Source organism: Thunnus maccoyii, chromosome 17 (genome assembly GCF_910596095.1).
Source record: "Thunnus maccoyii chromosome 17, fThuMac1.1, whole genome shotgun sequence".
In the NCBI taxonomy this organism is placed as follows: domain Eukaryota; kingdom Metazoa; phylum Chordata; class Actinopteri; order Scombriformes; family Scombridae; genus Thunnus; species Thunnus maccoyii.
The window spans coordinates 21048109-21070217 of NC_056549.1; the positions used below are offsets into that span (position 1 = coordinate 21048109).

Consider the following 22109-nt stretch of genomic DNA (forward strand, 5'->3'; position numbering starts at 1 on the left):
TGTCTGTCTAAAACTAAAGTTGGGTGCCTATAAGTACTTGAAAGCAGTTTTTGATTGCAGTAATCATTCCTCCTGTTCATACTGGCCCTTAAGAGATCCCTTTCTAATATCCTTCCAATGTAACAGATGGGGGACAAAATTCAGTCCTCGTTCTGTCCAAAAATATATTCCAAAGTTTATCTGACAATAACATAAGCCTTTAGCAGTCTGTCTAGTCTGACAGTTAGTCTAATTAAGTGGGCATCTTCCAAAGTTATGGTTTTCAATTCATAATTCCAAGAGAGTCGATATTTTAATATCCAGAATGGACAGGGGAAATGATTACTACAAGAAACAACTGCTTCAGTAATAAATATGAGTGTGAGTATTGTTTTTAAATAGATGTGAAAAAATATGAGTGTATCCTTTAATACCACTGTATATCACAGTGCACAAGTAGATGAAAAGCTTGTCCAACAGAAATCCATCTGAAGGAGCCAGACATGTTCACCGCATGTTGTGAGTGGACAGATGGAGCAGACGCAGAGATGGAGTTAGTTAAACCAGGAACGAAGGGAGAGGCTGGTGCGGGTGGTAGAGACAGCAGGATAGGAGGGAGGAGTCTGTGTGTGTGTGTGTGTGTGTGTACGTATAGATGTGTGTATGTAAGTATATGTGTGTGTGTGAGCGATAGCAAGAGACACATACAGCATCTCTTCGCGTACGAGCGTGCGCATCAATCTTGTGGCTGAGCGTGTGTGTGTGTGTGTGTATGTCGCTTGCATAGGTGTGGGTGAGTCCATCTGTGCACAACTCTGTGTGTGTGTGTGTGTGTGTGATGAATTAGTGATGGCAGCTGGTGGAGCGGTGTGATCCCTCAGCGGTGGTGACAGCAGCTGTTAGTGGTGCTGTCTCCGCCCAGCCAGACTGACTGGGTCCTCTTCATCAAACACACCGGCTCATTAATGCTGCAGGGCCCAGTGCGGTGCCGCACCGCCCCACCCCAGAACCCAGCAGCACCAGAGCTGGGGAACGGGAGCCGGGTGGCTGGGGGTGAGCGAATGTGTCCTGGGTCTCAGGTTGTGTGTGTGTGTGTGTATGTGTGTGTGTGTGTTTGGAGCTGTAAGCATATGTACATCTATCTGAGCCTGAGCCAGTGTGTGTGTTTGTGTCTATCTTTGCACTGCGTCAACGTTTTTGCATTTCTGCATATGCACTCTCTGCCAATCTGTCATTTTGCGCCTCTGCATGTGTGTCTGTGTGTTTTGCTGCATGTGTGTGGGTGTGTGTGTGTGTGTGTCACTAAACCGCTGACAAGAAACAAGGATCCTGCTTGTCAAATCCGACTGCTGAAACAGTCTGCTGTCACACCCCTCACCTGCTCCTCGTGGAAACCGATGCTGACAGTTATGGATGGTGCAAATGAGACAAGCAAGTGTGAAAGATGTCCTCAAAAACGCACATGTACGTGTGAGGGAAACATTCGCATGAATGCTCACAATGTAATTGCGTCTATATGTTGGTGTGTATGTGACTCTGTGTGTTTATGTGTGTGTGTGTGTGTGAGAGAGAGAGAATACAAGACCAGCTGTGTAAGCAGCAGGTGCGTCTGTAGTTACCTGTAGGTAGGTGATTCTGTTCTGGACCAGATCCGACAGGTCTTTAGCCTCCTTCACTCTCCATTCGCCCACTCCATCCGCCTGGCTGAGGTAGTACAAGTCTGTCATGATGGATCTGCAACCACAAACACACACGTTTCAATAATTTAATCATTTATGTTCACATTTAAATAACCAGCTGATCATTGACAATTTGTTTCTTGTTTGTAACTACATTTCTAAAGGGGCAGGAATAGCAGCATCCTTTCCAAATATGGACATTCCCAACACATGCAGATCATTAGTATGATCTGCAAACCTCTCCTCATCCATCAAATGTAATAACTAACAGCCTACATTCATTTACAAAAAGCAAAACTAAATCTCAGAAGGGTTGGTACTTTGGAACTTTTCTTACAGACTGTAGTTAAACATACTGCATTGGTGCTAGATGGTAATATGAATACACTCTCGAAGATGACGAAATATATGACCTTATGTCCTCAGCTATCACATCAACAACTCTATCATGTCCTTCAAGTTAATTCTAGTGGTGGTCATTCTGAATGTGAGACAAGGATTCAGTTACAAGGTCATGGTTGTGATGCAAATAAAAAGGGAATGAGATATCAGAGAGAGAGGTTTGTAGAGTATTTACAACTAGCCACAGGTTTTTGTCCATACAACTGACAAGCTCACAGACACAATCACACAACCAGAAATGTATTTCAAATGCTGCTTTTGCATCCAGTAAAGTCAATTAAAATTCATTGTAAAGTCTGGAAGAGAAAAATGTTTGCTTGACTAAAGTGTTGGGACATATGACAATATATACCGTGAGATGACAGAAGGTTCCTATTGCTCTCTGGTAGAGGTCTTCATGGATCTACTCAAAGTTCAAAGTAACTGAGACCTGATCCGGGGCCTGAGTCGGACTGAGTCCAAATTATATTCAGTCTAATCAGATGGGAGTAGGTTCTCACTGTATTGCTGTGGGTCTCAGGTTTGTGCATCAATAATGTATGTAATACCCGAGTGGACTCCGAGCGCACTCACCATCAGCTTTGATCACATGGTGCATCATAATCATCAAGAGAAAAATGTGTTTGTAGAGGTGAGATGGAGAGTGTGAACTGTAAAGTGCAGAGAAAAAAATAACATGTATTTCTACTTTTGCTACTTGATTATCCTCAAGTCCCTTTAGTATTGGGTCTCTCTTTTTTGAAAATAAATGTATCCATCAAGTTCAGGAAGGTTTTCAATGGGTCCGTTTCAGATTGGGCTGAACATTTTGGACCTGTAAAGACCTCTAAACTCTGGCTGTAGCGGGTAATTGAGACCGTTGCAAATCAGAACTGAGCAGGACTGCTTTAGGGTAATACTGAATTTACAAGAGTCTTGGATTTACCAATGTACTCCCTTGATTTTTCAGTTTAATTTACTGGATCAGCTAAAAAACAGACATTCCCACCTGGTGATTTTAATACATAAACTGTTTCTGAGTTGCATTTCTGGAAAATGTACTACAGTATATCACAGCACATCAAAGCAAAATTGCATACATCATTATAGAAGATTTTATCGCCCACCCCTACTAGAACATGCAGAGAAGTTATGTCTACATGACCTTGACTAAGTGAACTTGAATAATTTATATGCTCCAACTTGTGTATTTGCATATCTTGCATACAGAGCTGCCTTTGACCTTACTTCTGTCAAGACATCACGCCTTTCTTTTGTTGTCTATCCTCCAGAACACATAGAATAATTAAACTAAGCCTCTGCTTATCATGTGATTTCCTGGAGACAGAAATTCACAAACAAAAATTACAGCTACGTTATAGTGAACTTGTGAATCATGTGATTTGTGCGGCTAGATTGTGGAGCCAACAAAAGTTTCCCACAATACCGAGCAACGCTTTGAGCACCAGACAGCATGTTAACAGTGTACTGTGTGTTAAACATTACCGAGGCTCAACATGCTTTAAAGTTATTTATAGAAAAAAAGTGTCGTTTCTGTCACGCCGACTGACAACAACGGCGTCTTTCTGGTTATCTTGCTCTTTCTTGGATTAAGTCTGCCATCTGCAAGTCTCTGACAGCGAATTTGTGTACATGTCACACACTGCCAAATATCGTGACCATCCACTTACAAACATGCCCGAGAGCTCTGACATGTGCAGCTAAGGGCAGATGCAAACACATCTAACACATACACACACACACTTATGCAAGCTTAATTTATTACTCACTTCTTTGACCCAAATCAGTCACATCCTGTGTGACTGAGAGTTCTTATGCATATATTCAGTAGCTCATGCAAACACGCACACACACACACAAACGTACCATGTCCCATTTCAACAGTGCAGCATGGTGAAAAGTGCTGTTCTCCACAGCTAAGACAGTATCATTACTCATTGTCCCATTTTGAAGCTGGAACCACAGTGTGTGAACAGATGTCAAACTCCCTTCCAGTAGCGCGCGCAGGGGAGCCATCACCGACCCTCTGCGGGAAGGAAAAGCAAACCTCGCTGGCCGCAAAACGTAACGAGAAGGAATCAACAGACAAGCCCCTGAAGGGTTTGGCAGCAAGACGGGGAAACACCACCCAGCCATGAAGTCCTGCATATGTATTGGGGCTTTGTATGCTGTATGTAAGTATGTGTGTGTGGTCTTGCGCTCATGTGAAGCTTGTGGGCTTCCCCGGTGCTTCTGATTGGCTTAAACTGCAGACGTCGAGGCTGCAGCCGCTGGGCTTGGCGGCCAAGCAAAGCAGCTGTAAGTACCGATTTGCTGCACCAATCGGAGAGCAATTACAAGGATTCAGGTTTACATTACAGTACTTTACCAGCCCAGGTGAGACAGAGGATGGGCAGCAGGGGGGGGAAAGACAAAGGTTCTTTTTCAGTGGCTTATAGGCCTATAGTGTGCTGTTCTACGACATGGTGTGAGTCATTTGGTGGATATTAAGCAGGAACGGTGAGTTTATTCAGTTTTAAACTCAACCTCAAACTCAACTCTGACTGTTTTTGTGTCTTGTTCTACCTAGAATATTACACCTTCAGTCATGGGTCCAATCCATCCTGTTGTAGCAGTGTTTTATAGTGTATGTTGGGATTCACCTTTAGACTTCATTGTTACAGTCGACAGTTTTTCATTTTCATCAATTTTCAGTATGGGATTGGACATTTTTCCTCCTAATCTTGTTGGTTATAAATATTGCAATAAACATATATTTTAGTTTCTTTCTTTATTGTTTATTTACGCCAGGCTTTTTTAATTTAGTGAGGATGGTCATTTCTAAAGGTATAACGAGATAACATTGTATATGTTTGCAGCATGTACTGTGTAATGAGTACATGGAGTAACAGGTAGTAGTCAGACATCTTGAATGTTGTTTCCAATAGTAGTCAGTTAATAAGTAGTCAGATGTTTTACAGGTAGATTAAAGCTGCAACAATTAGTTGATACATTCATAATCTTTTGATTATTGATTAGTCTTTTAAGTACATTTTTTGTCGAAATTTTCTGGTGTTCTTACTCCTTTAAGATAGTAAACTAAAAATCTTTAACTAAAAATCTTAAACATCACTGTAGGCGTTGGGAACATTTCTCATAATTGACTGTTAAAGATTGAAAAACAAAGGATGGTCAGACTGATCGCTAATGAAAATAATTGTTTGTTGCATTCCTAAAGTAGATCAGTAGTGGGTTGAGATTATAAGTTTATTTTAGTAGATGAGGTTCCCCTCTGCCTATTATAGCTTTAATAGCTTTTTAATTATATCTTTAACAATTATGGCTGTTTAAATTCCCATTTTTTAAGCACTGAACTTTTAAATATGAAACTCAACTACATTATTTTAGCTCAGTTTCATTGTTCTCATCCAACACTTGGTATCATAATAGACAGTGATCCTGTGTTTTATTACAGTATACACTATGTTAAGTTATGATACATTCTTTTGTAGATGCAGAGGTGTTCATTGTCTTCATTTTCTGTTGCAGACATTTGAACTCTGAACGGATATAAAACTATGTACAAGAATCTCTTCATAATGTAGTGATCATTTTCATAAGGTGAGCAGGTAAGTACTTGCACACTTTTTTAATGTGCTACATTTATATTTTACTTAGGAAATTTACAAGACAAGGACTCTTACCCCATTCCTGAGCAGAATCTAAATGAAAGAGCATTTATTTCGAGTCAAACATTTCATTGCTCTTTCCACCTCTGCCCCTATCTGTGCTGGCTCTCTCAGCCTTTGCCTGCAGCACATACAAAGAAATCTGGAGGGCTTAGAAAGTGAATGCATGTGAAAGTCTGTGAGTATTTGTGTATGTGTGTGAGTCTATGCCTGTCTGTGTGTATGGGGTGAGGAATCAGTCTTTGGAAAGCTGCTCAGGAAGCGATGAGTAAGACAATGGGCCCTGTAAGCCACTTCAGCAGGATTACAATGAAACACTTGGCTAAGTGACACCAGGCCTTTCTTCATTCAGCTGTGTGGAAGCCTGCCATCCAGAGGACAGCAAGGGTGTGTCTCTAACCTTTGCCCTTTGTCTCTTAGCAACTGCTGCAAGTACTGCCTTCAAGGCCTCTTGTAAAAAAAAAAATGTCCTAGTTTCAACTTTTGACATAATCAGTAGGCAGCAGTGCTAAACAGAAGCCTGCGAGTCTCTTATCAACACTGAATGCATTAAGAAGAAATGAGGAAAGATTAAATATACTGATACACTTATGTACAGGACTCTTAGCTGTTTCTTAGGCAGTAGAATATCCATACAAGCAGGACTACAACTAATGATTATTTTCATTAATGATTAATCTGTCTTTTTTTAAACTTTAAGATTAACTGCTTGTTTAGTCTATAAATTAAAAAATGTCTGTGTCTTCTGTTAAGGTTCACAGCCTATCCCAGCATGCATTAGATAAGAGGCGGGCTGCGACATAGACAGGCTACCAGTCTATCACAGTACTGACACACACACGCATAACACACGGTGCTGTGTCAAGATGTATCATCAGAAGGATTTGAATTATTTTGGCTGATCAAACCTCCTCTCAGGACTTTAAGGGAGTGTACAGACTGAGCTTGTTTGACATCTCACTTGAGTCTCCCTTTAGCTTTGTTGCACCTGTGAGGGTGGGACGAATTACACCTTTATTATCCTTATCAGTACATGGAGTCAAGTGATGTCACGAAATTATCAGCATAGCTCCGCCCACCTCCAACCTGGTCAGGGGTGTGATCAGCCAGAGTATGTGAGGGCCTTTCAATGTTTGAATATTGCTGATGTGAAACCAGAATTTCAGTTTTTTATACCTTACTATGAGAAATATTAACCAGAGCCAAACGTTCTAAAATATCAAATTTTGTCTAAACGCAAGCAAGAACTTAAATGAAATAGTCAACATAACAAAGGCCAAATTATGATTCAAAACAGGAAGTATCTGATCAGAGAATAAGTGAAGAAGATTATTAATCTGATGAAGCATTCAATGCATTCTCTGTGCTGCGGATACATTTAAGTCACCACCAATAAACTACTGAGGTTCAGTACCCAGTCCTATACTGTACATAACAGCTGTGCCAGCTGAATGCTCAGTAAAATGAATTAAGCCAATGATGTCACTAGCCAACATATTGGTGATTTGTGAGACAGAACATCATTTTGAACACGGAACAGAATTATACAAACAAATGAAGCTCTTCGGAGGCTTTCAGACCACTATTTATGAAGGGTTTATATCTACTAATGAAAAATATGCCCTTAAAGAGTAAAATGTCTCAATATTTGCTGGGGGGTGTTGTTTTATGACATGTTCAATATTGTCTCTAATTTCTTTATGCATGGTAAATCCAAGAAAAACACATAGACAGACATTCATTCTCACATTCACACCTGGGGGCGATTCAGCGTTTCAAAAATCACCAACGTGCATGACTTTGCACTGCGGGAGTAAACCAGGGGGAACTCTACACAGAAGGGCCCCGCCAGGTGTGCTTTGCCTAGATTTGCCACAGATTTAAAATCCTTGTGGAACGTTTTGACATTTCCACCTGTGATCTTTTCCCTCGTGTTTTTAAGCGACGATATGCCCACCTCTCCTGGTGTCCCAAGTCCTGGAGGAGCGTGTCGGCGTACTTCTGCCTCTCGCTGGGCTCAGCGTTGGCCAATTTCTTCACCTCGCTGCGAACAAAATACCAAAACTCCTTAACGCCGTTCTCCACCCTCCTCCGCAGCTCCTCCTGAGTGGGCCCGGGTCCTGCAGGGGGGTTGAGAAAGAACAGCTCACAACAAAACATACTGTAACAAAAGATACTCAGCTGGTGTGACATTTGAGGCACAGGTATGATCTAAAACTACGAATCTAAGACTAAAACTTCAAAGCACCTCCGTGGGAATACAGCTAGGAGGAACAAGGATGCCAAAAGGTCTTTAGGAATGTTTGCGCAATAGATTATGTCGGCTTCAGGCTAATGGCACAAAGCAACATTTCGGAATATAACCATTAAAATTTCCCTCTTTCATTCTGTGTCCCTGGGTGTTGCTTTGACCTCATTAAGACGCACTTGATCACTGCTTTTGTGCCTCATAACTCTCTCTCATGTGTTTTTCTCGCACAGTTCTAACAACAGGAAGGAACTCTACACCCCACCCGAGCCAAACAATGTGGAGTAACCCACATGGATAACACAGCTGCCTGCTCTGGTTTCTGCCGAGGGAAACAAAAAAAAAAAAAAAAAAATCGAGGGAAGGGAAGAACAGCCTCAAGCAGGAGGAGATGGTGGTGGAGTTTGTTTTTTTTTTTTTTTTTACCTTCCTATCTTGCACTCTCTTTTCTCTCCTCCCTCCCTCCCTTGGTGGAAAAAAGCTGGAGGGTATTTTTAGCTTTTTCTTCCCCTGCGGCAAGATGGAAAGGCTGACCCTGTGCTGCCCTCCACGCTCACATGTCCTTTATTTTCTCTCTGTCTGTCTCTTTCCTCTCTCCTCTCTCTCTCTCTCTCTCTCCTATTCTGCCATTGGGGCATTCACACTGCTTCCACTTCATTCACACATTCCCCGCTCACCTGACAGCTTTCCTGCCCCTCTGACCACTGCTTAGAGTGGCAAATACACACATAACCCTGCTCAATCCGATGGTGGGGCTCCGCCATCATCGCTTCTGAGGTACGGCAGGCTCAAAAAGGGACGCTGACTGGTTTCATATCATATATTCAACCCCAACTCCTTCAAAAATCAATCCTTTCATATCTTTCAAGCTCTGTGCCGAACCCTTCCCTGCAACTTTTTCGGTGGCCCTGCCCAGCTTACCATCTCCAGTGAGTTTCTGGAAGCTGTGGATCTTTTGTTTGGCTCTGGTTAGCTGGTCCTCAAGGGAGCGCAGTTTCCCTGCGGCCAGGGACCCAGCTTCTGCCTGACCCTCTGGTATCCTGTGAGCAAAAGACACAAGGAGAGGTTGTGATGGGTGAGCATGGACGCGTGTGTACATCGATGGCAGGAGAGGAGTTCAAAAAATTCTATTCTGCGGAAATACAATGCTGACATTGTAAAACTGACATCCAAGTAAACAAAAAATCTCCAGATTTGGGAAGTATAACTGAATTAAAATGCACTCAGTTTAGTGCTGCGAGTAATGATTGCTTTCATCATTGAAGAAGAAGCTATCAATATTTTTTGGATAATTTAATGAACTAGAAAAAATGATGCCAAGTTGACATCTTCAAATTGCTTATTTAGTCTGGATTTAAAAATAAAAAACAAACAAAAAAAAAAACATGCACAAATATTACATTTACAATCATTACATTAACTAGTCAATCATTGAAATTGCTGTCAATCCGTTTTCTGTTGACTGCTCTGTTTTCAGCACTGGCTCAATGTAAAAGTTACTTTATTACAAACTGGAGTAGAAAACAGTTCAAACTGGAGCAATCCCACAATTTTATTGCCCTTATTTTGGCCAGAACCACAAATGAATTAGTATGAGACAGACACCATTTAAAGTGAGCTGCACCACGATGGTGATGATGATGACTGACTGAACTATAGCCGACTGATTTTTTTCTTCTCGACTCAGACACCAACATCAACCATTCCTGCACCACTCGCCAGATTGTAATTAGTCTTTCCTCATGATTTCTAATCTGGAGAAACATGAAAGCTGTTCTGAAAATGTCAAATTCCTCTTAAACTATCCACCCAAATCTATGTGAGGAAGCAGCCCACAAGGTTGCAGGATCCTGCTTCATTTTTTATCTTCGACTCGTAGTTTTAATAGTTGTTAACAAGGTGCGGAAGTTTGGAGACGAGAGGCAGCGAGAACGTTTATCACCTAAACATTCATTGATTGAACTGACATGCATAGTATCTTAGTGGGGGTAACTCTTTTCTCATTTAGACGTTCCTAGACTTTAAAGCAGCAATGAAAGCTCTGCTGTGAAGGCTAGCATCTTTAACTGTTAACCATTGAAAGTTATATTTTATTTGCTCAGACACCACGGCGGAACCTCCTGAAGCCCTGTCTAGGTTTATTTATTTTGAGCTCAACATTATGTACAAAGTACTGAATTACTTTCCATGTTTGCTAGGTCCAGCGCGTCTACCTCTGAACAATACATCCAAGCATTACATCCTGTTAAATCATCCATCGAATACTCAGAATGTCAAATTATGGAGACAAGAAATTGTTGAAATAACATTTTTTGACATGATTTTGATTTTTAAAAAAAACTATACAGAACTTCAAACAAAAATAAAGTGCATGAAGGTAGCAAAGAAAAGAAAAGCCAGATTACTATTCTCCTTTGGTTCTAACAATGTCAAATTTATAACCGGCCAGTTTATTATACAGTGCTTACATCTGCTAACCTTTAAACTCTATAATGAATACAAATTGAATTTAATGTGGAAAACACAGTATACAAATCAAAACATACTTAGATAGAACTAACATCAATTTTAAAAAAAATAACTGCATCTAAATCAAAGCTATTCCACTGCAGTAAATAGATTAAACATCATTTGTTACTGTACTGTGACCATTTGTCAGTGGCCACTGTGGAAAACCCCTCTCATGTTCCACATGCTGCATTAGTGCTGCAATAACCACGGTGGTCTGTTCTGTCTTACATGTGTGAAGAACTGAAAAGGTCTATTGTCAAACACAACATGTAGGTCACACACAACTGTTCATTCCTTCCTGCTTGCCACTGAGCCACATAGATATCAATAGATCTATATATATATGTGTCTTTTTCTTGATAAAATGTGTGAATGGATGACAGATGTGTGCTCCAGGATCATATTTAGAAGGCTTAGCAAATATACTCATATTTGAAATTGCATTTGTGCAGCCTTTTAGTCCATTTACTCACATTAATGCAATGAGCTATTTTCAAGTGCATATATATATATATAAACTAATCTGTGTTGAAATGATCTATGATCAGTATTTTGTTAATTATGGCTACATGATAAATACAAAGATTTAAATCAGCTCAGTCTCAGTGAACTGAATAACGACTGCCTGCATGTAATGAAGACACAAATGAGCGCTCTGACATGCTCAGAACACAGAGTTCGAATTAGCCGAGGAGTAAAAAAAAAGAAGTGCCACTGACATTATACCGAATCAATTCCTCTACATAAAACTATTTAAAAAGGAATATGTTCGAATGCACAGGGGCATTGGTGAAGTGCTGCAAAGGCCATGTTAATGAGTCATCAAGGCATGCAAACTCAATTTGCTCCCTGAGTGAGGAACATCAGTCGCTGGCAGGCATAAAGATGAGACTTTTAAAGTTGCAACAGCTCTTCTTGCTGCACAACTCCCCCTTCATTGCTCAAGCCCCAGTAGCCGAGAAGCCCTGGCCTCCCACTTCACTGAGCACTAACTGAGCATTGTGCTTCAAAGCCGTGGAAATAACTGTGGAGAAAAGGGAGGATATTTTACCTCCTACATTATGTAAGTGATGGTCACGGATATTCATATATGACTTAAATTCATGTTTGCTTCCTTTGTGAAATCTGTGGCGTGTCAATTTCAGCTCCCTGACATAGATCATTTGAAATAAGACCCAGGTACATTTCCTTTCCGAGTACTAGCTCTACTATCTAGTATCAGAACTAAGCCTGTTCAAACAATCTTCACCACAATCTCTTAAAAGCCACACCCCAACCTGCTAGTTACACCATTGTACAGGAAGTAGGACTGTTTCCTCTGTGACTTCATTTCCCAGGGGTTTTATATACTCCTTAAAGTGTAACATAAAGCAACACGATATCTCCTTGAACAAGGCAGAAGAAGTAGGCCAGACCAGCACAGGCTAATGAATACAGACATGGTACAGAGGTTAGCTAACATCCTCCAAAGAGACATAAACTGCTGAGACACAATGCTGTTGCAGGCAAAACACAAGCATCCCCAACCTAGATACGCTGATATAAAATACATCCAAACACTCAGCGGTTTCAAAACCCACAGATACACACATACACAGGAAGGAGGCAAACGCCGTATACAAATACACAAATGATCCCTGACGGTATCTCTAGAGGACCTGAAGCAGAGACTAGACAAAGCAGCTGGATTCAACAGTGTCTTAATCAAACGATACAAGAGACGTAACAGATGAGAAAAACTCTGACTCAGGGGAGGCGGGGCAGGAAAGTGGGGAGGGGTGGGGGGGGGTGGGGGAGGGCGACACTGAGGAGTAAAAGACAAGCTATGAAAGCACAGGGTGATGAGCCCCACCGGCACTAAGCACTGAGCCAGATAGCAGGTGAGGTTCAGCATGCAACCCAGTTTCCTCTGAAATGCTGCCCCAGCTGTCGCTCCATTGGCTCCCGCCCCTACACCCGGTAACCATGGAGTTCACTGGGTGATCAGAGCCGGGCGGAGCAGTTTGAATGGTGGGGGCCTGGGTGCCACTGCAGCGCATACATATTTCCGTGGTGTGATTTAATACACTCTGGTTGACTTCAATAGAAAACCCACGTGCTGACCTGGAAATCCATACATATGGATGGAGATGTAAAGTGTTCTGGGAGGTGTAGATGAAAGAGGGCTACATGAATGCAATTTGCCTTCATGTTGAGAAGGAACTTGGATTTAATGTTTCTATATATGAATGTGTGCATGTCCTGTGATGCATCAAGGACTTGACTGACACAATCTAGCCTTTCCTGGGAAACTCACTGTGTGTCACACCAAATCACTTGACTCCAATAAGTCAAGCTAATAAACCACGGGAATGTGGCAGTGGGAAAAGGCAAGTAAACATCATCAATGGGTGGAAAAGTCTGGTATAACCATGATAACCAGCTACCACCGTGCAAAATCAGTTTGAAGGGCCTATAAGGAAAGCTAGATATGTTTGATGACAATGCTACCTCCATACATAATGTTTGAATGTGTTATATTCTATATGTACTACAGTAGACGTGTGTATCTGTTGTGTTTGTGAGAATATGTCGAATCAGTTTTTGTTGTCTCCTTCCTCTCCTGTATCCATGTTGTGACCACTGATTCAAACAGTATAATCCCGGGTAAACTGATTCTGAATGGTGCATTCTTGCTTTGCATGCTTCAGTGCCTCAACACATCCAGAGTGAGCCAGCTCTGCCTTGAGTCCTACTTGACAGAGATGTCCCGACCACAGACAGCTCCCACAATGGGACTAGTGTGTGCGGTAGTCAACCTTCCCTCGCCGAGCCTGAGCGACGGCTGGGTCGATGGGAGCTCAGGTCTGGAAGAAGCGGCGGCGGCATCTGTTTGGTGGGGCTGCAGTGGCCGCACATTACAGGATAAATTAATCCTCTCGCTGTCTCTTCACACATGGGTAGACAGGGGGCCTTATCACACCTACAACTACACGAGGCTCTCTCAACGGTTTTCATTTACATTTTATACGGTACATGAAAGATAGAGCCCCAAATGAAGCAGATATGTGCAATAAAGGACCACGTGTAGAAAAAAAAAAAAGCTAATGTAGCCGGAAGCAAACTGGCAAACACACAAGGGCACATAGACAGAGAGTAATTGAGGTCTAGTGGTCAACGGCCTGCGCCATTAAAAGACAATTCCACTGAAGCATGGCAAAAACAATTTGTCTTAATCTTGCCCCCTTCTCCATCTGTTCTAGATGTGGGTCACATGGTATATGCAAATACTTCTTTGCATTTATTTTAGGGCCTATCAGATGGGAGTGGTTTTTACCACAGGGCCAACTGAAACAGTTGCACACAAGCTATTGATCTAAGAAAGGGGGCTACACTGCCTTTTATCACCTAGTTCTGGTGGTACTGTGCAATGCGAAACATCTCATCCTGTTGGCGCCAAGGTAGGCCGAAAAAACATGTACAGGAGATTAGTGTGATGACTGTGGTCTCCGCAACTCTTCCCATCCTCATTTTCTATTTCCTCCTTGCGGCTCTTTACTTAGCGCAGTCCTCACGCCATCCATCATGCTCCCTCCCCTCCGCCCCCTCTGCATTGCCCCTGCCCTCCCTCCATCCCTCTGTTGGCATGCCTGGGGGATCGATCAGGTCCTCATCGCTCAGCCCAGCTGTCACTCTCACCCTTCGCTCCCTCCGATGTCACACCATCAGACTGGCGCGTGTCAATGCCTCTGCAGGAGCTGTGGCTTCGTGCCCGAGGTGACTGACAGCTGCGGAGAGGGCGGAGCCAGACAGACTGAGCAACTCGACCCCGTGCTCACCTCTCATTAATGCTGCTGGGTGATTGGTAGGTTGGCAAGCTGCCTGTCACACCGATCACTCAGGATTCACCCTGAATAACTGAATCACTGGACTGACTGTGTAGGCCAGCCAGGTGATACTAATTTGAATCCAAGAGCTGATTGATAGATTGATTCATTTCACATGGTAATTCCATTTGAGCAGGTTGAAAATTTTGCAAATTTGCAATTTGTGATATAGCAAATCAATATCCTGCACAAAGTGCTTCAGCATGACTGTCCTCTCCATCACAAAGCAAATGAGACAATATAAACACAATCCCTTCAGGTATGTAATGAATGCACAACACTGCTCATTAACGCACATCCCATCAATCTGGAGCTGCAGTGGTGCGATGACACTAACTAAGTTAAATCCTTCTCTGAACTATAAATCAGCCTGTATGTGGTAGGTTTCTTCTGTGTAACAACTCAACACAAGGGTGTGATTAAGATGAAATAATGTCAGTTTTATGGGTTTGTATCTCTATGAGGCCTCTCATCTAACTAACATGGAAGGAGTCTCTCTGTCTGTCTGTATGTATGTCTGTCCGTTCAACTTCACACTTGGTGGGGGGATTGCTGAGGACCCCAGGAAGTGCAGTGTCCAGTGCGAGCTCTTGAGAGCTTTTGTTCCTGGAAATAGCCTGGTCCCAAATAGCTAGCTGTTAGCAATGACAGCAGCCAGTTGATTATCTTACGTTCGCTAACAAGTTCAACTATATTTTTGCTTGAAATGCTCATCCCTAATTGTGTCCTGGGTATCACCATTCAATAGCCCTGACTCTGCTGAATCTGGGAATATAAGACACTTGTTGTAAAAAAGAGCTGAAAAAGGCTAGACTTTCAGAATTAATGCTTTTGTTCCTGGAAATAGCATGGTCTCAAATAGCTAGCTGTTAGCAATGACAAGATATAAAAGGTTGAGAATTTTTTTTTCCTAATGATGATTCATTCTTTCTTTTGAATCATTTCACTTCAGTTAAATGCTATATTTATCTATATTTATTTATTTATATATATTTATTGCCTTTATGAGATTTTTTTTACAGTCTTTTCTGCTCATATTTTACCAAGGTTGCCAATATTTGCAGAGGGCATTGTATGAAGTTGAAGCTCTGAATAATTGGTATGGCTGTCTGGTGAGTGTTAACACTTGAAATGTTCAACTTACAATTTGAAGTGTGATTTTAACCGGCAGTTTCATCTTCCATTGTGGAAAGTGGACAGCAGTGTGTGTGACATCAGAGTTTAACCACTGACTGTGACATCTAATCTTTGTTGCAGACCACCTTTGCTGATGCTGGAGGGCACTGTATGAAGTTGAAATTCTGAATAACTGGTATGGCCGTCAAACTGTTCGACTTACCGCATGTAAGCAATTTGAAATGTGAATTGTTCTTTGGATGAGCAGCTCTGGAGAAACCTGCAAGCAGCAATACTGGAGGCCAAGTAATTGGCCTGTTCCGAACGGGCACTGCACTAGTAAAAATGAATGCACTAATGCTAATATTACGTGCTTTGTAGGAAACCAGAGTCAGCAGGATGCTTGCAAAGAACTGGTTCTGCTTCATGTACAACACTGAGAGATTCATGTTCTCAGTCCAAATCTGCAGAACGTGTAAGTCGGTGAATTAGGTTAGGCATGCGTTGAGCTAGTCGATCAGTGAGCTAGTGAGTTGTTACACAGTCAGTCAGTCTGTGACAACCTGCCGGCTGGAGTCTGGCTCAGCGCCATGCCTCTGTCAGCAGTTTGGTGGTGGAGTGAGCCAGAGGAGGACGAGGAGGAGGAGGGAGGTGAAGGAGGAGCGAAACGGGGAACCGTAGGAGGCAATGAATGGAGAAGGGAGGGGCTGTGGCAGGAGATGGGCAGCTCGCTAACAGCCTCTTTGCGTCTATTAGGCCTCTAATATAAGGATAAGAGACACTATAGGATGACGCACGGGGTGGAGTTCTCTCCTAGGCCTGTATCAGACTGCTACACACACACACACACACACGCATGTACAATGGCACAGAATTGAACAGAGGACAAACCAACCCTTGTCTCTGTCAATAGCTCATAAAGCTTAACCTCAGCAAGCCAGTTGCCTGCATTTGGCTTGCTGTGCTGGATACTTAGCTGAAGCTTAGAGGGACTTGAGAAGGCACTGTAGCACTGCCCTAGTAAACAACTGTGGAGGCCTCAGTCCCAGATCAACAACCGAACTCAATAACAAGCAACAAGCGTGCAGTGTGTCGGGGACCCATCTGGACACTGGTCGACTGAAAGCTGCACTTGTTTTTTATGCCATGAATTCCACCTTTGTTTTTGAGCCAATTTTGAATAATTACAAAAGCAAGGGATTTAATCAGTGACAAGCTGTCTGAAGCAACGTGTGCGCGTGTTTTTCGTGTTTGTGTATGCTGATGAGGGCCCTGCATCAAAGTGAATCGCAATATCACAGACGAGCAGCAATGGCAACATCTAAAGCTCGAGTTCTCTGTTAATATGGCGCGCACCAGGACACACAATTGCATTCCATGCACATGCGTGCACACTTGCAGACATACACACCCATACACAGACCTGATGTTTACGTGCGAAAGAGAAACGCTGTCAGCATGCGGCGATAAGAGCAGAACCATCTGTCTCTCTGGTACATATAGCTTGAATGTGTGAAAGATGCTGTGTGGTTAATGGGCTCTTACAATGTGCTACTGCCTGCCAAAATAACACAATAAAATCCGGTGAGGTGTGCGAGTCCATCCATCTTTGTCAAACATCTTTCTGACACTACTGATCAGCTTTTGATTAAACTTTGTGACAACATTTCTTTAACTACAAGTCACACACAAGATGCTGATTTAATCAGATGCTGATTAAAATTTCACAAATAACTAAAGAAGCAATCATCTCATTGCTGCATTCTGGCATTTGTAAAATTACTCTGATTAGACTACCAGGAGGCTAGAGGGTGTTTTAAATTGCTGCACTGTATTTAATTGCTGGACTGACCAGGCAAGCAAGGGATGTGCATTTCATTAGTTTGTCCAAAAATCTCAGATCCATTTATCAATTCATGACTAAACTTTGGGAAATTATGCATTTTACCACTGCATTCCATAATTTAATGTTACATGGACTGGGCCAAGGAGGAACTGCAAATGCAGAGAAAAACTGCAAAACAACTACTACTACTAAATCTTTACTTTGCCATCCATGTAGATGTTTAGAAATGCTTCTGCTTTCTTGCCAATGCCAAGGACAAAAATATGATGTACTGTAGAATATAATGGAAAATGATGGAATTACATTTTAAGATCAGTGCTGTTGCTTTTGGGCTGGAACTAACTGGAACTATTACTTTTACTATTTATCAATCTGTCAAATATTTTTCATGATTTATTCGTTTAGTCTATGAAATGGTCTTTGACATTTTAACCCTTGATAACGAATTTAAACAATTAGATTAGCAAAACTGTTTCTGCTGTAGACTAACAGATGACTTGATTAATTGTTTCTGCACTTATTTGTTTTTTTGTACTGTACTGTTTTAACTGTAGCTTTGAGTTTATTGGGGGTGTCAAGTTTATGAATGATGGTGAGAATTCAGCTGTCACTGTTGGCAGGGTCTTACCTCTCACTGATTATGTTTATGTCAAAACTTGTATCCCAGTTTATTTATATTTGGGATATGATATTTTCATGGAACATGGAGAAACCTGGTAATATGTCATATCCCTCTATATATGATTCTATCTAACAGAACTCAGGTTCCTGACATCTGCATGCACGTATTCCTTCCTTTCTAGTTTTCCAACGGAAAACCAGAGCAACAGTAAAGTTTGTTCTCTGCATTGCTGGTGTCAGACTTTCTTTTAAGCATGTATATCATCATATTATTATTATTATTATCATATTATTTTTTGCTTGTTAAGTGAAGCCCTACTACAGAAGTTCAGTTGAAGATGCACAGGGCAGGCGTCAGACACCTGGGTAAGGTTTAAGGTTTACAATCACAGTTAACATAAGGTTTACAGAACATTTTGTCAAAACCAAGATGTAATGTAATGTAAATGCACTGGTAAGTAAAAATCTTGTTGGTGTTCAGTGTTGGCACACACAAGCAACTTTATAACAGTTTTCTGTTACCTGAGCGATTCGGCCATGCGCCGCAGGTCTTCATTCTGCTGCTTGAGCCGCTCCAGCTTTGCCAAGATCTTGGAGAGCTCCCGGCTGGACCGTTCTGGGTGCTCGCTGTCCCTCACCAAGTGACCACCAATGTAGAAGAGCAGCGTGCCCCAGGCCAACAGCACCAGGGTAATCCAACGCCATGAACCCGCCCAGGGCCGCATGGTTCAACCACACCCACCCGAAAATGCCTCTTGGTGTGCCTGTACACCCACCGACCCACCGGCGTGCCTGCCGGATGTGCGCACACACTCTGTGCCCCGTCACCACAAGTGCCACAGTGCCAACCTTGGCATCGGCATCTTTGCAGGGATATTATACAGCGAATGACAGATGAGAGGGTGATGCGCGCGTTTCCGGCTCAGGAGTGTATAAGAAAAAGCGGGGGCGTTATCCAGCGATCAACCACCTTTCTCCTGTGTGTGCTAAAGCATGGCTTAGATGTCTGTCTTCTGACGGCCTGATTGGTGTCCTCTCCTCTCCACCCAGCTCTGTGTTGGCCGGCTTATCCCAATCTGCCTCACTGATTTCTTACAGTCCCACGGGATTCTTTTACTGGAGTTGTGTCCTGCAGAAACAAAGAAAGACATGAGAGTTAGTTCAGCTTATACAAAAAAAAAAAAAAGTGTTGTCATGCAACTACTTTAAGTGCTTGTTGAGCAAACAGAGACAAATTAAAATAATTGAAGAGCAAGGCCAGTAATCCACCTTGGCAGATAAACAGACATGCCTCATACAGTGCCATACAGAGACAGAGCACAGGGCAGACAGACTGACAGATACAGCCAAGATGCTGCTGACTGGTCCCGACATAACCCTGTCTCAGCAGACTACAGGATTGATCATCATGACACTGCAATTTGCATTTACATAGTGATGTGCGGTCCCCGTGCTATGCTGCAATGCTGTTGAGGCAGGACAGGGATGCTCCACTTTCTACGTCTTGCCTGCTTGCACGTTACACAAACACACACTTCCATTGATGCACACACTAGTCGCTCCAAAGTACAGTACAAGCAACCACACGAACAAGAATATATCTTTTATTTTCTCGACATCGCACACCACATCTTCAACCAGTCTACCGCAACCCACTTCCAACGTTTCCTCCCAACATTTTTAGTTAAAGCGCCTCTAAGCCCGACATTTAATGGATTTGTTTGGAGATAGCTGTATCACACAAATGTTCTTCCCAACCATTTTTCCTCCTTCCCAAGCAACCCGCTGCCATCCTCGTAGCCTCCGTGACAGAATGCAACATTGTCAAGGTGATACGGTGAGTTCAATGGAGCAGAGGGAACGAAAAATCCCTGGATCATCACTTCCCTTCATCCCAAAGCAGCGGGGGAGAGGGAGATGGACTCGTGCCGGGTTTATAAAGCAACCTTCGCTGTCAACTCCCCAACAAAGCCCTGCCACGCAACTGAGACTAGTCGTGTGATGGGATGAAGACTGGCAGGTGTGTGCGTGCGTGTGTGTGTGCGCGCAATATTCAAGTGTGTGTGCATGCGTGCTATCATCTCTTGAGTGTGTACCACAGCGCACTGGAATAATGCCAAGCATCTGAGACTTGATGTGAGTGGTGGTGGGGTGGGGTTGATTGACACGTCGCAGTGTCTCTGGTGGTTCTGCCTGTGAGCGTTCAAGACAGAGGAAAGTGTTCCTTCTGGGGTTTGCCTGGCAGCACAGAAGTAGGTTAACAGTAGCTCATCATGTTTACCATGGCAGCATAGTTGATATGTAGGACATAAATGGTGCCATGCTGTAATACCACAGAGACTGTTCATGCTTCGCTGCTGCAAACTGCCCAGAATGCAGCAGCTGAGGTCATGGAAACAATGAGGTGCAAACTATTCTCCTTCATTTCTTATTGAAAGATGCGGGATTGCTGAAATCTGTGCAGACGGTTCTTCTTTGCTGGTGCTGTTGTGACTAACCTAGGCTGACACAGTGGTGGCTCCTCTTTATGCATGCAGGGCAAGGATGTGCTGAGCTGTGTTTTATTATGGAAAATAAGAGCTGCAAGAGGGTAGCACTCCACTAGCTAATGCACGACTGGGACTTTACTAAAAGGCAGGCTGCAAAAACCCTTGTCACTGTGTTTGAGGAGCTATAATGAGGTTTGTGTTCAGTAGACTAAAACTGATAAATATAAAACAGTTGGATGAGGCAGGCAAGCGCTGCCAATAGGATATGGAAAAATTTGAGATAACACTTTTAGCTAGAGCTGCTCTACTGTACTTATACTTGAAAGTCAATTTAACCTAGTAATGTATTACAGGTATAATAATAAAACTTGGACGTGCAAATATTGGCCAACATCTGACTGTGATATTGGTCAAGATAATAGAGCTAAAAGCTAATATTTGTTTTAACACCTGTTTAGAACAAACCCAGTAAGAGCAAATCAGTTTTATTTAAAAGGGCAAGCCACTGATTTTATACATAAAGGTCAGTTTATTTTCGTCATGGAGAGTGCTTCTTAGCCTGTGAAAACAGTTGTATAATGTCTTTTGTGGCTCTGTAGGGAGCTTTTAAAGTCTGAGAAAATAACCCTGAGGATATCATCAGGATTATCTTGAGTTAAGCTTGACACTTAAAATATTTAACAGAAAACCTGCGTCATAAACTGGGGGCATGAAATTTGAAAGACAAGATCCTTTAAACAGGGAAAGTGTAATGAAAGACTCTGTTGAATAGCATTATGGGAATTGTAGGATTTTGTTTTTTACGCTTCGCTACGCACTACAAGTCAGGATATTTCAGCCTCTCTGCTGTTTTGATTTTGACGATTTGCTTTTTAAATTTGTCTTTGTAAATTTGCAAATCCTCCCACTTTATGGAAATGCAAGATTAAATTGACAGAGTATCCCTTTAAAGGCCTTCATACGCAATGCCAGAAACATATTACAAGGTCAAAAGAAAAAAGATATCAGCATAATGAGATATAAAAGCATAATGAAAAGCACATATGTTATACTAAAGGTCATAAATGTGGAGTTTTGATCTTTGGAAATGGCAATGGACTCTAACCTGACCTTACAAGAGTGAAATTATTGCGCGGTCTAGTGTCATTAGAAGCAAAAGCAAAATTTAGCCTCATATTTGAGTCTAGATTGTAGAACAGTGTGAGCTAATCTGGTCACATTACTGGGAGCGCACAGTGTGTAGAGGTAAGAAAGCAGAACCTGGGATCAACCGCTTGCAATTAAATACTGAGAGTTCTCAATAATCATTATTACAGTATGTAATAGTATAGTATGTACTCCATCTCAGAAGATACCAAGCCTACAGGATTATTGGTTAATTCTCTCTTAAAATAAAAGCCATCTCTACTAACTCTACATTATGAAAAATATCAATCTAGTGAATGGTGTCAGATAACGAGGGAGGACGGTTTTACAGATCCTTTTCAACATGCCTTTGAGCTTAACCTTGGCTTTGATGAAGTGGCAAAGGAGAAGAGAAACACATTCATGGTGCCTCTTGGTGGTTTCAGATCACTTATAACTAAGAGAACAAGGAGACATCTACTGAATCCTGTGTCAGCAGAATGTGGCCTGATTAAAGAGAAAATGACACTCTACTACAATTTATTCCACTGATGAAGAT

The 22109-nt window shown here is 42.2% G+C and overlaps 1 protein-coding gene across 2 annotated transcripts in view; it reads right to left on the bottom strand.

Moving 5' to 3' along the window:
- fut8b (fucosyltransferase 8b (alpha (1,6) fucosyltransferase)) overlaps positions 1–22109 on the bottom strand; it is an 88103-nt gene that overhangs the window by 22017 nt on the left and 43977 nt on the right. For both annotated transcript variants that reach the window (XM_042390951.1, XM_042390952.1), the window contains 4 exons: positions 18459–19065; positions 8898–9016; positions 7686–7848; positions 1599–1713 (listed from right to left, as the gene is read on the bottom strand). In XM_042390951.1, the coding sequence (XP_042246885.1) occupies positions 1599–1713; positions 7686–7848; positions 8898–9016; positions 18459–18661 (600 nt within the window). In that variant the 5' untranslated portion in view covers positions 18662–19065. The remainder of the gene's footprint in view (positions 1–1598; positions 1714–7685; positions 7849–8897; positions 9017–18458; positions 19066–22109) is intronic.